This window comes from Crocodylus siamensis, chromosome 8 (assembly GCF_052110815.1).
Source record: "Crocodylus siamensis isolate JL-2025a chromosome 8, ASM5211081v1, whole genome shotgun sequence".
Lineage (NCBI taxonomy): Eukaryota > Metazoa > Chordata > Crocodylia > Crocodylidae > Crocodylus > Crocodylus siamensis.
This window is the reverse complement of record NC_143402.1, coordinates 72,924,820-72,940,859: the sequence shown is the minus strand read 5'-3', so window position 1 is coordinate 72,940,859 and position 16,040 is coordinate 72,924,820. Positions and strand designations below refer to the sequence as shown.

The following is a 16,040-nucleotide window of genomic DNA, read 5'->3' as shown; positions in this document are numbered from 1 at the left end:
AAAAAAATCCACAAAACCCTGCGTTGAAAGTAAGCCTGTGTTGGAGGCTGGGCGGGACTCCACCACGTGCCCCTGGTTGCCAATAAAGTTTCCTTGTTCAAAAAAAAAAAAAAAAAAAAAAGCCCCGCCCCCCTCGCGGTGCCCGGATGTGCAGCGTTTCCGGGTGTGAGCCCAGCCCCGGGCGGCCCTTGCCAGCATTCGCCCCGCGGCCGGGCCGGGCCGGGCCGGGGCGGGATGGAGCCGGCGGCCGAGGACCTGCTGCTGGAGGCTCACGAGAGCATCGAGGCGGCGCGGAGCTACCGGCGGGAGTTGCAGCAGCGGCTGCGGGGGCTGCATCAGGCGCGCAAGCAGGTGGGGGAGGATGGGCTACGCCCTGCACGGCCCCCAGGGGCGTGAGGGGGCGGCCGACTCTCCAGGGGGTCGGTCGCCTGCCCCCGGCCCTGCTCGTGAGGCGTTGTGCCCGCACGGCGCGAAGGCCTGGGGTTGGCGTGGAGCCCCCCATGGGACTCTCACTGTGCCCGCGTCCGTGCGTCTCCGCGCACGTAGGCAGGAGTCTGGAAAGGCCGGGGAGCCGAGTGCAGGATGCGGCGGGACGGGGGCTTGGCGCCGTAATCGGGCCCGGGAAGCCTGGGTCCAAAGAGCGGGCAGCTGTGGCGACACGGGATGGGAAGGGTCGAGTCCTGTCCAGTGCAGGATGTCACGCGTTCCTCTGCCGTAAGCGCATGGTGGAGATGGCCGCAGACACAAATCGGGCTCTTCCTCAAGTGCGGCCACGAACTGCCGGCGCCCTCGCGCCTCTGGTCTGTGTCGTGCGGCTGGGGCTGCAGGCGGAGATCGGTAACCCACTCGTCTCGTGGTGCAGACGTGGGTTAAACCACTTCTCATACTTCCCTCAGGTCCAGATTGACAAATTTTCTCCGTTTGCTGGTAAAGGAACGGCGTGTGGCTCAGGATGTGCACCATGGGGTGTGTCTCCGTTGATGCTGGCAACGCGCAACGGGTGCAGCACCAGCAAGACTCTGCTGTGACTTCTCATTTGAGCAGAGTGCTCTCGCTTGATCACAGGTCACCTGAGAGTACTCTGCAGGGAAGACGCAGCCTGAATGCCCGTTAGTTTTTGTAGATCTGTTGCAGCTTTGGTGCCTTCAGTTTTGCAGCGTGACCTTTCAGCGAAGTTGTTGGAGTTCTGTTTGTTTCCTAAAAGCTGATACATGGGTTTACAACAGATTTCTGTGGTACCTTTGAATCCTGATGTTACAATTGAACAGGCAGTTGATGTACGGAAATCCTAACTGTTGCCAAAGTGGTTGATGTTGCAGGCTGCTAAAGATAATGAGTAACTTGCACATGACTAGCCCAAATAATAATGCTGCTTAGTAACATGAAACATGTTGAGATGGAGGAAAACCAACTTGGTTTAGTGAGCAGGGGGGTAACTGCTTAAGTTATGTTCACCTTTCCTTAGTCTGTGCTATTTCCTCCCATGAGATGCTGGATTTTGCATGTTAGTGCTGAACCTCTTCCCGTTCTGCAGCTTTGGCTGATCATTCTGCACTCGCAAACATCTGTTTCTCAGATTCCTCTTTGCAGCTTCAGATTTAGTCTGCCATTTTGATCATAGAGAAAGCTCTGAATCGGTGACTTAGGGGTGAGAGTGCCTGGAAACCCCAGGGGTTCTGGACTGAGCTGGGGCCAGCAGCAAAGTTATTGCTTGGGACTGCTCGACCATAGGGGGCTGCTTAGCGTGGCTCCATTGTGCTCCATCTTAGAAGCACCGTACTGTGCTTTGCAAATCTTTGGAAGCCTGTGCATGAGTTTATACACCAGTGTTTTCTTCACTCTCTTCTGAATGAAGTTTGTCTAACATCAATCTTCTGATGCTCACTGAGTTTGTAGGTGAATCAAAAAAAGGTGTGGTATCAGCAGGGGGGGGGGGGAGAAGAAAGCTATTCTCTTCTTCCTTTACCTCCCCCATGTACATGGCCAGTCACTTCCTTTTTTCTGAAATAACATGTGGAGAGAAACCAAGCTGTGTGGCAGCTGCAGAGGCTTATGAATATTACTTGAAGGGGAAATTTTATTTTACTTAACCGAAGAGCTTCCTGTGCTGGTTGTCTACTTCTAAAGATCTAGAAATGACATGTAGGGCTTGGTGTTTTTTACAGCATTTCCGTAACTTGTGAAAGTGCACGCAGCGGGAGTGTTTGTTTTTTTACTTTAACTTGTGATTGATTTTTTGGGGGTTTTGTTTTGTAAATTCAAATATATTTTTTCATCTTCTAAAATCAGATGCAGCAATTTAGTAAACTTCCTTGTAATAACACTTCTGTAATAATTTTTTTTCCAAAGCTACAACTTTGCAGTAGAGGTAGTGACAGACTTGCTGTTCATCTGGTTTGTAATAAAAGAGCAAGGGGATGGGCAGTGGAAATCAAAGGTGACCCGTTCAAACATGGGTTTGGAAAAAAAACTTTTGTCAGACAGTGTGTGTTTAGCTTATGGAATTCCTTACCTTTTTGAGGTGAAGTGCTTACCTGGATTAAAATAATAATCGGTCATCTAATGTGGATAACAGGAGCATTCAGAGTTGTTACAGTTGCTACAGAAGAGCATGGGAAGGGATATAAACTCTCTCATTCCTGGGTTTAAGCCAACTTCTGAGTATTGGAAGGGATGAGGGAATATTCTGTAGGGGACTGTTATTCCCAAAACAGCTGAATGCAGTGTTTGTGCTTGACTCTAAAGCTTTTGGTTCAGGTTTTGACAAGAGAGTGGGTTAGATAAACCACCAGTCTGACCTAATGCAAAATTTGCATTTACTCTCAATAGTCTTCTTGTAGAAGATAAGGGAAGCCGGGATTTAAAGAGGTCAAAGGTCCATTGCTTTGACCCAAGGCAGGTCAGTTCTATCTACGTCATCCTGATGGATATTTGTTCAGCCTGTTTTTGAAAAGCTGAAATGATGCGGGGCTCAACTACTTCTCTAGGGAGTCTATTCTAGTGCTTTCTCTCCTTATAGTTAGAAAGCTTTTCCTAATGTGTAACCAAGACCTACTTTATTTGCAGTTTAAGCCCATTGCTGTTTTGCCTGTCCATGTTGGTGCTGGAGAACACTTTTACTTCTGTCTCTGCAGTAACCTTGGTATAACTGAATACTGTTATAGTGTTTCCCCACTCAAGTTTTCCCTCTCTGTACAGACTCAGTTCTTCCATTTTTTCCTTCTAGGTCAGGCTTCCTGGACCTCTGATCACTTTTAATACTTGCCTCTGGACTCTGTCCTATTGGCTTATGTCTTTCCTAAAATACAGAGATCAAAACTGGACGCAGCGCCCAATGGTAGGAGGGCCTCTGCTAGAGGAGAGTAGAAGGATTACTTCACATGTCTTGCATGCGACACTGCTGTCTAAACGCACCATATGGTGTTGGCTTTTTTTGCAACAGTATATGACATTGACTCACATTCAGTTTGCAGTTTGCTGAAGCTCCCAGAACCTTGTCTGCAGAACTGCTTGGCTACCCAGGCATTCCCCATTTTACATTTGTGCAGTTCATTGTTTCTAAGAGAGGACAAGTGGAAAATACTGCAATTATTGAATTGTCTGGCTGACGCAACCGTGTTGATTTGTTGTGATCCTTTGTAAAAGTTGTCCTCCCTTATCCCTTTCCTGCAGGCAAATGCAGATGAAGTAATTTGTTAAGATAAAAGCCCAGCTTGGTTTTCACCGTCACCCTGAACCCTTCTTCTTTGTATCAATCAGATCAAAGAGAGCGCAGCTTTGACGAGGGATGTACTTGAGCAGCATTTTAGTGATTTAAAAGGGACCCTGAGGAAGCTGTTGGATGAGCGATTGATGGCACTGCTGCAGGAAGTAGATACGATAGAACAAGAGAGTATCAAACCACTGGATGAATGCCAGAAGCTAATAGAACATGGAGTCAGTACAGCTGATGACCTGCTCCAGGAAGGTAAGGGGCATTTCAAATAATGTCTTCTATTTACCTTTCTATGTGTCTTCTCTGAAAGACTAGAGCAGTGGCTCCCAGACTTTTTGTAGAACATTGTAAGGCCAGTATTTCTCAGGAGTAGCCATATATCTTTATCATCAAACTTTTAATAGGAATGCTGCCCAGGTTTGTAGGGCCCAGAGTGATCTTTAGACTTCAGAACTCATGTGGTGTATAGATCCCATGTTTGTTCTCTGCATGGGATACATTTTGCCACTTGGCAAAACTTCTCTGTATGAGAAAATGACTTTAGATTTGAATTTGTCATCTTGGAAAATGAGCTGCTGTCCAAATAGTGAGGAAGCACTTGTCCTGAACTAGAAGGGAGTTATTTTTAGCTGTGGCATAAACCCACACCCCACAGACGCTTAAAGATTGCTCTGTTTTTTGGTGACCTCTGCCAGCCTTGGGTTCCACTTTATCTCAAACCATTCTCCCACAGCTTGGAGGACAGGACAGAAAACAACAGAAGTCTGGAAAGTTTGCCCATTACGGTAAACATGTCCTAGCAGTACCAAATACCTCGGCAGAAAGGAATGTCTGCCTTGCTTATTTCCCAGCACAGGAGAGCCTTCTCTATAGCGGTTTTAGCTATGACTCTGCTGGCTGCTTCCTTGCATTGTTCTCCCATCTCAGCTTTGCTTTCTTCACTGTTTTATCTTTTGTGAACTAAAATGCATTGTGCAGCTTGCTGCTGGCAGGAAACCTAGTAGTGGCCACTTGGGTGTAAAGTTAACGCTCAAGGAATGCGCCAGTCAGACTGCCCTGAAGAATGAAATCCTCTTTCCACAGGAGAGGTGGCAGTTTCCAAGTATCAACTTGCCACTTTCCTTTAAAATTCTGTGTTCCCCTATGCAGTGGGCACTAATGCATCTCTGCTGTGCATAGAGACTTAATGAGGTAATGGAAGTAATGAGTTGTTACCTGGTAACAACACATGTCAGATCTTATAGGTCCCTGGTTGCCAGTCTGCTTACTACTCTACTGCGTCCTGGCTTTCTCTGTGGACTGTAGCAATACAAGCTCCTTTGTGCTGTGCCGTAACTGTGAGCTGGAGGGGCTGTTGTTGCGAGTCGGAAGGGAATTCAAGTCATGCTCCCTGCATCTCGCTGCCACTTTCATTTGGGTTTCATTTGGTAGTACCAGTCCATTTGGAACTGGGCTTTGGTTGCTTTACTCTCACAGATTATACTGCAGCCATTAGGTGGTCAATTTGAAAAGAATCTGAGCTGGAGCAGAAGTTCTTGCATCTTCTTGTGACTTGAGAAGTAATTTCGAGTTAAATGTAAGGAATTAAAGCTTGGGTGTTGGAAAAGCATGCTTTCTTCTCCCCATGGTACAGTTTACACAATATCAGAGTGATATGTTAGCAAAAAAACCAACCCCTCTCACCCTCCACCCCCCCCAATAAACTTAAAAAAAAAGTCCCCAAATAAGCCCATGGGTTAAATTAAGGAGTCTTTTTTTCCTTGCACGGTTAGGCTACAGCTGTTGTGTCAGCTATTTTAGATTCTGATAAACTCACTGCTGCTTAGGATGGTGTTTCCTTTCTTTTAGAGTAGGTGGAGGAGGGCATTAGAGTCAAGTGCAAGGAATCAACACTCATAATTCTGCTGCTGCTTGGGACACTAACCATCTCATGGATGTGTCTATAGAAGGCTCTGGGTATGGAGATGTACATTTGGAGCTATTTTGACAGGGCAGCAGGTGTTATGTTATGCACCTACAAAGGTATCTTATGTATTTACTCTAAGAATTTAACACCCATGGCTTGCAGGAGTGCTGTGCACACTGCACTTCCTTCAGAAAGTAGCCTGTACTGACAAGCGTCAGTCTTGAGCATTTTGCTCACTAGGTACTTTTTTTTTTTTTTTTTTTTTTACCATTTGATTCTAGGAGAGAGTGCTGTCCAGGGGGGTGTAGGAGACGAGAATGAGACACTATGCAGCTTCACAAAAAAGGCCTCGCACATTCAACTGGATAGGTAAGACATGGATGTGGCAGGGGTATTACACTTGTAATGATTGACCTACCTTCACAGCTGACATTTTTCCCTTTAGAGTAATTGAGTTGAGGGCTTTCGTTTCAAAGGTTTACTTCAGGCTTTGCTGTTCTAAAACTCTGATGGGGATAAGCCGTAACAGTTGGAATAGTGTTCATCCTGTCATGGGGGTCCTTGAAATGTGGACCATCTATACATAATGAAGCCATTCCCAGTGGAATGGCTTATATGCCAGAAGAAACTGCAGAGAAATGGCCAACCACATTAAGTCTGAAACAATCTCTATTTTCCAAGACTTCTAAATCTGAAAAGAGGGATTCTTTTGACTTTCTAATTTCTTAAAATCAGCCCCTTCAGATATGAAAGTATTTCTTTTTAAAAGCATGCACTATCGTCTTCTGCAAATTCTGTCCCCTTAACTGAGTTTGGACTCAACCCCACATGACGAAATACGGAACAAGCTTGTATTCTGTAATTGTATATTATAGCAAATTTTCTCTCCTCAGCTTGCCAGAAGTACCTTCGTTGGTTGATGTGCCTTGTCTGTCTGCCCAGCTGGATGACTGTCTTCTTACCATACTAAAAAATCAAATATTCAGTCATGGGACAGTAGCATCACGACCACCTGTCCAAATTGAGGAACTTATTGAGAAGCCTGGGGGTATCCTGGTCCGATGGTGTAAGGTGGGTGAACTACCATGAATGGGCATCACTCAGACTTGCTTCTAGAGTCCCATTTCCAAAACTGTCACTTTTGCTCCCAATTTCCCCCTTCTTCCAGTGCAGTGGTCTGTATCTAGCTTGCTGTTAAACTACATTGGAAGCAACTGTATGTTGACTTTTTCATTCAGATGCAGGATACTGTGGTGAGTCTTGTGGGATGCATTTTCCTGGTGCAAAGACTCCACATGAGAATTCTGCCATTTAGCTGCTCACAAGCATTTGTCTGCTCATTTGCAGTGTTTGAGAGTGCCTGTCACCCCTAGCACCTGCCCTTTACTAGATCTCTTACTACAACAGCTCTGCCCAATACCTGCTCTGGGAGAGCCAGCAGGGACTGCTGATAAAAATTACTACCCTCATTTCTAAGTCGGAGATATGCTTCTAGTCTGAATTGTCTGTCTTTGAAATGTTGTCTGTTGGTTCTTGCTCTTTGCTAGGGTGAGAAACTTTCTAGAGTTCTGTCCACCTCTGTAGCTACAATAGGCTTCCCTTTCTTAAAAGACTCAGTGATCTCCTTTGGATCTCTTGCTGTAAGGCATACATCCCAGTCTTTTTAACAAAGGCTCTTCTGAGCACTGTCCAGTTCATCCGGTATTGGATGTAGCAGAACTGGACCTGCTGTTCCAATAATGGGAGTAGTGCTATACCATGTGCTGCTAATTTGCAGTGCTATCTGGCTACATTCTCTTTCAAAGTATAATGGAAAGAATTTGAGAGGAAAATATCGTCTAATAACTGTCTGTTTAGGTGGACGATGACTTCGTACCTCAAGACTACAGGCTTCAGTGTCGCAGGAGTACTGCTAGTCACTTTGAAGATGTGTATGTTGGCTCAGAGACAGAGTTCATAGTGCTACAGATTGACCCCAACATTGATTACCAGTTCCGAGTGTGCGCTCGAGGTGATGGGAGGCAGGAGTGGAGTCCATGGAGCATCCCCCAGACTGGCCGTACAACACTAGTTCCTCATGGTAAACATTTGTATTAATCTTTTGAAGTCTCTGTTGTCTGTGCAGAGCCCCAGACGTGCTGTTGGGTGGCGTTGACTGGTATATGACAGATACCAGTCCGCGCCACCCAAAGTGTAATATAAGGTAATTACACTTCAAGTTATGTCAGAACACTATGATACCTCCTGTGGCAGGGTTCTTAGAGTTTATCCTATGATTAAGTTTTCACCTCTACAACACTGCTGTTTTGTACAAATGGTAGCTTTTAGTCTTGTGCTTGGGCTGGAGCTTGTGCTTGGCCTTGAAAAGCATAGGTGTGCAACTTTGTTCAGTGCTCTATGAGAAATTTTAAAGCAGCTTGCTGGTTGGCTGTGGGTTATTTACTACTTTTAGTACAAAGAGAGGGCAAAGAAAAATAGTGGCTCTGGGACAAATTTATCTTCAAGTATTCCTGGTTATTTGATTAGTAGATGGGAAGAGTTCCTTGAGTTGGGAAGGCTCAAATGACAGTGAGCTCCTTTACTGCATTATTTTGGTATAGTAGCGTAGCAGTGTTGCCATCACAGAAAAGTTGTTGGCTAAGCTTGTCCAGCTGTTTGAATGTCAAAACTGAAATATGAGAGAGATCTTCCTCATCTTCCATAAGTGAACATCAGTGTCTGTAAGACTAGGTGTTAGGTTATCTGGAAATGACAACTCTGTCATCCTTGGCCTCAGTTTTATAAGGGCACTGGAGTCATCAGGGCTTTTCTTTGGATACTCTGGTTTTTATGTTTATAGTGACCACACCAACAAGTCAGCTGCATGTTAATTTTGAGGCAGTCATTCAAAACATTGCAGAAAAGTTTCTCTACTCTTAGTCCAAGGGAGCTCAAGCTCCAGAGCTTTGTTAACATTAGACTGGAAGCCTCACAAAAGTAAAAGGAAAGATGACTGCTGCGTAGCTCTTGTTGGGGGAGAAAGTTTAATTTGGGCCAGCATTTATCATCTCCTATTCTTATAGAATGGACACCTGGTTTGGAGGGCTACAGCCTGAGCAGTCGAAGGAACATAGCACTTCGAAACGATTCGCAGTCCTCTGGTGTGCTCTACTCCAAAGCTCCAACGTACTTTTGTGGGCAGACTTTAACGTTCAGGCAAGTTCAAGCTCTTACCACGGCATGGTGCGCTTATGCAAACTGAATTTCCTGCCTTGCTCTCTGTGTTGAAGTTGTTCATGCATGTTCCTCCCCTTGTGTGGAGCCTGATCCTTCCTCTCTCCACTTCCACTTCCTTGTTTCTCAGAGCAGTGTTCAACATTGTCTTGGAGATTTCACCCCCGTCTAAATGGAAACTGAAATGAAGTGCAAAATTTAGCCCAGAACTATCATAACTGTGGTGCATTTGGGGCTTCTCATAACTGCTAGTGACTGATTACAGCCTACTGAAGTAAGTGGGAGTCTTTGACTGAGTGTCTTTCATTGATTCCAGCTGGCTTTGGATCATGTCCATAACCAGCAGACGTTTCCCACCCGCTTTTCTCAGGGTTTTTAGAGACTTGTTTCCATGTGACACTGTAAAAGCTTAAGCAGGTGAAACTTCCACTGATCTCTTATCAGACAGCCCCTATAACCAACAACTAAAGCTGAGCTGAGAAGCTTTCTTGGGAAACTTCCTTTCAGGGTTAAGTTTTTAATTTGGCATAACAATGAGATGAGACGAGAAATGCTGGTAGCATTCCTGTGCCGAGCTCTTCCCTTGGGACAGCACTAACTGGCAACGTGGAGTGTCTCTGTGGAGGCGTCTCATGATGCCCATCAATGATGGTTATAACTGAGACTCAGACAAGGCCTTTTCTTGACTTTCTCTAACTACCCAGTGTCATTCCTGTCCTTTCCAGTCCCACAGAAAGCTCCGTGGGCAACTTACAGGATGTGATGGTGACATTTGTCTAGGGAGTTTGCTGCGTGATGTTTCACTTCCTCTTTCCTGACAGGTGCTTTCTCTGATTGTTAGATGGCCATAGGATAAGAGCCTGTTTGCCTGCCATTGTCTGACGTGGGTGTAGAGAGGCACATGGCTTCTACCTCAGAGTAAATACTAGATTTACTATCCCTTGGCTCAGAACTCTGCAACTAAATGCAGAGCTTTGGGTTTTCCTTGGTTCTGTTCCAGATTATATCTTTCTTACACATGGGCATTAATAATAGATAAGAATCCTTTGCCCTGCGGTTTGGTTACAAGGGTTTCTTGCCATGGGGAGACTGTTTCAGTGCAGTAGTGTTAACTGGCATGTGGCTGCAAAAGGTGCAGCGGGAGACGTTGGAGAACCTCTGCTTCGACCATAGGTTGTTTATGCCACTCTCCTCAAGCTTCCTGGGAGCTTCCGATTTCAAAGGACGTGTAAGATTCTGTTGGTTGAGGAGTGTAATACTTCATTTTTGGCTTCCTCCATCTGTTTCGACAGTGTATTCACCAAGAGGTAAGCGGGCTCCTGAAGGAATTGGACATGGGTCCCATTATGGGTATTTGTGAGGCAATTCTGTAATTTGTGCCACGTGATCAGGATGTGGAAAGACCTCTCGGATAGAGACAGCAGTCTGCGCCCCCTCCCAGAGCAATGCTTTTCTTTTACCTCGGATGAGTTTGTGGCCTGGGGGATGATATCACTGTCCTGGGCCAAGGCTCGTCCCAGCTTTCCACTGTGTGTTTCCAGTGTTCACTGTGTCTGACTGGGGCTAAACAGCTGGGTAGTTTTGCTATTGGAAACAGCACATATGAAGCAAAGGAGCCAATGCCCGTCAATAAGCCTATGGGTGTATCACAATTTAAGCTCTATTTGTGGAAGAGGTGGGGGATCATGGTGCTTTGTCTTGGGATGCTTGCCTTCGTCTCCACTTCTTGCTGTAGTGCTCAGGCCCTTCATGCTGCTTCTGTTCTAGCATGTTATGTTTTAAGTGCTGAGCTGCTGATTCCCTGAATGCTGCTTTGTCCCTCTTGCTAGTCTGAGTGGTCTCTAACTTGCTCGTTCGTGAGAGAGCTCATCCCAAAGTGGTGGTCACTTGCTTCAGGTGGGCTTGAAACGTACAGGAAAGTTTGTGCCCATACATTGAGGAAAGATGCTGACTTCTGAGCCAACGATACAAGAGCTCTGTGTGTAGAGAGCTGGTGTTTCGTAGTTGAATACAAAGGAGTTAACTCTAGCTGGTAATTTGTAAATTTAAATCTTTACCACGCTTTCTGAATATAGTCCCTAGAGCTAATTTAAAATCCAAAAATATGCCAGAGGGGAATTGCAAATCCCCTCAAAGGTTGTTTTGTACAAAAACATTCTCGTTGTGGATCAGTTCCAACTGCAAAACTTTTAGGGCTTTGTTTTTTTTATTATAACGTAAGCTGCCTGCTATCTCAGTGATAGTTCCCAGAAGACAGAAAAGGCTGACAGAGCATGAGAAGAAAACGTGGTTCCAATTTTCATTTGCCCTGCAGGTCTTGAAGGAATTAACTCATAATTTGCTAACTTACTTTCTCAAACGCAGTGCATAAAGGCTGCATTGATTTAATTTCCAGTTCTTGAAGCTTCAACTTGTCTCTTTTTGTACAGTTTGACACACACCCAGCATCTGCTCCATTTTTCATAGTCTTTAATGAAAACCAAAATGTAGCAGATCACACTTTTGAGAAGATCTAAGTTACTTAAGCTCCTGAGGCCCATTTTCAAAAGTGACTTGGGCTCTACGAAGACCGTCTCCTCCAAAATCAATTAATTAAGTTTGGGCACCTATGTCACTTAGGTACTTTTGAAAATGTCACTTGGCATCTTTAAGAAAGGTCAGCGACACAAAATTATGACTCATGAGGCAGAAGACAACAGACCTGGTTATAGAAATGTCCTTAAGCATGCAGGTTATGTGGCCTTTGCCCTGGATCAAGTCTGTTTCCCTTCAAGCAGATGAGTGATCAGTCCTGAAAGCCGACATTTGTTCATCAGATATAAATTGCTCTTGTCCTCTTCTCAAACTGCCTCACATGCTCGGTTAAGCCTGCTCGGGGTTACTATGTCCTGAATCCCTGCTGCTGACATGGGGTCTTTTGCACCTGATAAAAGGATAACATCTTGCCCTAAGCATTGAAAGTAATCTGTTGCAGTAAATGCAAACTTGAGATACTGCCTGGATTGGCATGAATGTTAAGGGATGGCATAGCGCAGCTAAGGTCTAAAACTATCGAAACCTCCTCTAAAGAGGCTTCCTTTAAAGTAGAACAGTGGGGAAGAGTGAAATTTGGAGGGTTTTTAAGCAGATCTAGAGCTGAACTGCTTTTTCCCAGGTGAGCCCTGGGGAAACAGGTCTTATAGAAGGACCTTAATCACATAGTGGAAATGATCTCTGAACAAGTTGGATGAGATAGTTGGAAAACCTGTAGCAAGTGTTTGAAGCTTCCCCAGCATTGAGTAGAAGAGATGTGAAGATTTCATTGTTTAGTCTTCTTTGAAACTAAAGCTCTGAACACTTTCTTTTTCATAGAATTGAAACTGTTGGTCAGTCAGACAGGCGAGACAGTCTGGGAGTTTGTGTGGAGCAGCAGAACGGCTATGACTCTTTGCAGCGAGACAAAGCAGTGTGTATTAGCACCAACGGTGAGTTCGTTTTGTACTACTGAAGGATATCATCCCCTTGTTTGTTAAGATCTTGGCTGTGACCCTTGTGTGTGTGCAAACTACATGCACCTCTTGTTTCCCCCAGGCTGCTACATCTGTTACCACTGAATTTTAGCAATTTTCAGCAGCCTAAGCAGGGTCAAACTAGCGATAATGACCTGCATTTTTGGAAGCAGACCATGGTACTGTGTGACTGGTTCATCTAACTCTGTGCAAGGTCTGGCAATGCACACACATTTCATTCTGCTTCTGTACTTTATAAAGCCACCCACTGGTCCCATGTTAGATATTTGGGGAAATGATAGCAGCTTCATGGAGGCTTTCCCTTTTCTGACTGGCGTGAGGGAGGAAAAGGGTGGGGATCCAGCACAACTTGAGACTCCGTTTTATTCCTGGAATGCCCAAAATCTTGCAAGGCACTATCCATGCATTTTTTAAAACATGGTCCCTGCCCTGGGAGCTTGCAGTAGCTAAATGTGCAGGATTGGCAAAACATCACTTCCTTGATGTTCCAGACTCAGCCTGTGAAAAGCATCTCTCTCTTTCCCCAGCCGCAGCACAAGATGATATTCTGAGGTTATTTATATGACCCCGTACTTTTTTTACCTTTGTTTCTTGACCCTATGGCTTGCTTGTGATAGCCTTGATTTGTCAACGTTAACTCAGGCTGTTGGTAGGACATTTAATCCTTGTGTAACTTGTCCTATAGTATTTTAGAAAAATAGGGCTGGAAGGACCTCAGGAGATTATCTAAAACCGTCCCCTGCTCAAGGCAGGATTAGTCCTGCACTAATGTTAATCTAACCTGCACTTGAAAGTTCCAAAAATGGAGATTATGCAACTTCACAAATCTTGAACCTGAAATTATCCGTATAGTTAACTCATTCCTCAAGCTTATTTTTAACGCTGGTCTCTCATTTTATATTGAGAAGTCAGTGGTTAATAGCTGTCTTGGGGAACTGCTGTTCTGTCCACATTGATATGACTGAAAAATGTAATAGTTTAGTGTCAAGATACTGTAGTGAGAGACTAGTTCAGTTAATGCACTTGCTGTTCTGCTGTAGCAAAGCAGTGTAGAGACTAATGCTTTTGTTGATGTTACCTTTGGAAAGAGCTACTAGATTTGGACTGGGTGCAGCTGTTGCAACAAAGTAATTGTTCCTGTTTCCTGGGTGTATTTGAGTGATGACCAGATTGAACAGGATGATGTATGTTTGGGGGAAGCTTTCATGATGCAGCCAATCACCATCATGCTACTTTGTATTCTCTATAAATAACTTGTTGTATCTGGACTCTTTCAGGAGCTGTATTTGTAAATGGCAAAGAGATGACAAACCAACTGCCTGCTGTAACTACTGGATCAACTGTGACATTTGACATGGAAATTGTGCAGTTAGGTCCTGCCAAGGATGCAGGAAACTTCAAATTGAGAGTGACCATTAGTTCCAACAACAGGGAAGTGGTTTTTGATTGGGTACTTGATCAGTCGTGTGGTTCTCTATATTTTGGCTGTTCATTCTCCTACCCAGGCTGGAAGGTGCTGGTGTTCTAGCTTCTGAGAAGCACTGAAATGTTTTCAGCTGTTGGTGTCTCTGTGGTTTAACAAATCCCGTCTTTACATTACTTGAACTCTCCTATGGTGTATCTTACTGGATTTATTTCAAAATGTGTGACAGAAAAAATGACCCACTTAATCTGGGCTACAGGAAGGAGGAAGTAGAACAGAAATTTATTTCTTCTGCCAAACTAATTTTGTGATAAATCCTTAAGTTTTATATTCTTTTTTCTAGACTTCTATCAGTGTTCTATTGTACTCCAGCTTAATTGTACACAACAAGTGCATCTCTAACTTGCTTAGTGTGGCTGTTCTGTGAAACAAGCCTGCAACCTCTGGCTTGACATTAGTGGACCAAAGTCTTATTTATACCACTTGCAATAACAGCAAATTATCTTACAGCAGGGAAATTCAGCTGGGCTTACTTTCACAAAGTGCTGTAACTTGCCCCCTTCAAAATCTGAACCAGTAGTGTTTCTACCCATGACAGCACTCTCTTCCAGATGTGGTACTGATCCTTCTCCAGAGGAAGGATGTCTGAGCCTAAATGTCAGTTTCAAGATGTAGTCAATGTGTTAAATGTCTCAGTTCTTTGCAGATGTGCCTTAGTTTTCAGGTATTTCTTGAACAGCATTGTATATAGCTTTTTGGAATAGGTTTTCAATAATAAATCAGGTAGACCATGCTGATGGCTGCAGCTTAGTACCAGCAGATCCACAACGCTTAAAGCAAAGATGAGCAACTGTGTAGGGATGGACTGTGAACTTGTCCAGCATTCTTACAAAAGCTGACTGAAGCTACAGTATTAACGAAGTAGCAGCTCACATCTAGAATAAGGACTTTGTCTAAACAAGTTCTATTCCTAGTCAAGACTTGACTTAATAAAAAGCATTTAGTAAATGCTTTGGGAGGATCCTAACATAAATTATATGGAAGAAGCTTTTCTTACCTCAAAAGCGAGCTTTTTATATATAAAGTATTTTTTAGCATTTTTTTAAAAAAAGTGGCAATATTTTGAAAAAAAAAAACCTTTATCTTTAGTCCTAGACAATCATACCTTGGCCTTATTTCTTCAGTGTTATCCTCACATTAGCTGTATCTGTCCTATACATTAGTGTTAAAGTTAAGTCACTCAGTGTTTGTATTTCATGTATTTTGCCTTTAAAAGGGTGACCAGTGCTGGAGTAGAGGCAAGGATAATCATGGAGAACTGCTCATCTTGGAACACAGCAGTTTCTGCCTTCCTAAAGAAATGCCTCTTCTTCAGTCTCCGTTTGAATGGAAGAAAAAGGTTCAACAAGCAGTTTTCTTCTATGTATAGATTTTTACTTATAACTATGAAAGTGTTTGGCATGAGGTGCAGCCTGCCAAAGGTGAAGATAGCACCGAAGCGAATAGCAGAATATAGCTTTTTCCAGGAAGTAGTGCTGACCTTTTGCTTGTAGGAGTCAAAATATTAGCTGTAAAGACTTGCTTCTGACAGACCTCAACTTGTTTGCTTTTTAAAAATTGTGGGTACTCACAGATTTAAGAGGCAAGTGTTTTTTCTTGCAGTTATGAAAAGGCTCAAAATATTAATATTACAGGACACTCAGGTGAAACAGAATAATTATAGGGCTATTGGTAAGGTTCAGAGTACTTCTTTGCTAGGAAGTGCTGTGTGAACTCCTTTCAAAAATGTAGCTATGAGAAGAGCCAGCATGTCATTATGTGTCTGTGAGTTTGGTAGTCATCAGAACATTGTCTCTTCAAATGAAAGGCTTGAGTAGATTTGTCATTTGCTTGATTTAGGCTACTTGTCCTCACAACTTCAGAAAACTAAGTTGCAAAGTTAAGTGGGTACTGTTCAACTCCTGTTACAATCCTCTCCCTTCAGTCGGAGAATTCTCTTTAAAAGGTTTCTATGAGTTGTGACTCCAATACTGTAATGTGTGAGGCCTTCAAACGCTGTTAAACCTGCCATGAAGCTTTTAAAGTGTAGTCTCTTAAGCCATTACATTCACTTACCTCAACTAAGAGATGTTTGTCTTTATGTGAAGAATTTTTTAAAATAAAAGTTGATGCCTCAATGCATGTGGTCCAGTGCAGCGGTTCCTAATTTTTTTCCTTATTGCATAGCCCCTACCAGCGCACTTATTTTAACCCCTTAAATGCCAGTTATAATGA

At 43.9% G+C, this 16,040-nt stretch overlaps 1 protein-coding gene across 1 annotated transcript; it reads left to right on the top strand.

Moving 5' to 3' along the window:
- Window positions 1–138: 138 nt before the first annotated feature.
- Window positions 139–15,943, top strand: CRLF3 (cytokine receptor like factor 3). Its single transcript, XM_090061718.1, has 8 exons — window positions 139–351; window positions 3,760–3,967; window positions 5,903–5,990; window positions 6,515–6,692; window positions 7,479–7,701; window positions 8,684–8,816; window positions 12,186–12,298; window positions 13,621–15,943. The coding sequence occupies exons 1-8, from the start codon at window positions 235–237 to the stop codon at window positions 13,869–13,871; spliced, it is 1,311 nt and encodes a 436-aa protein (XP_089917844.1). The 5' UTR covers window positions 139–234; the 3' UTR covers window positions 13,872–15,943.
- Window positions 15,944–16,040: the final 97 nt, after the last annotated feature.

Excerpts from the sequence above, each read along its gene's own strand:
- CRLF3 (XM_090061718.1), top strand. The coding sequence starts at position 235 with ATGGAGCCGGCGGCCGAGGACCTGCTGCTGGAGGCTCACGAGAGCATC. Across the intron at positions 352-3,759 it reads TGCATCAGGCGCGCAAGCAG|ATCAAAGAGAGCGCAGCTTT; the intron begins GTGGGGGAGGAT and ends TGTATCAATCAG. Across the intron at positions 5,991-6,514 it reads TCGCACATTCAACTGGATAG|CTTGCCAGAAGTACCTTCGT; the intron begins GTAAGACATGGA and ends TTCTCTCCTCAG.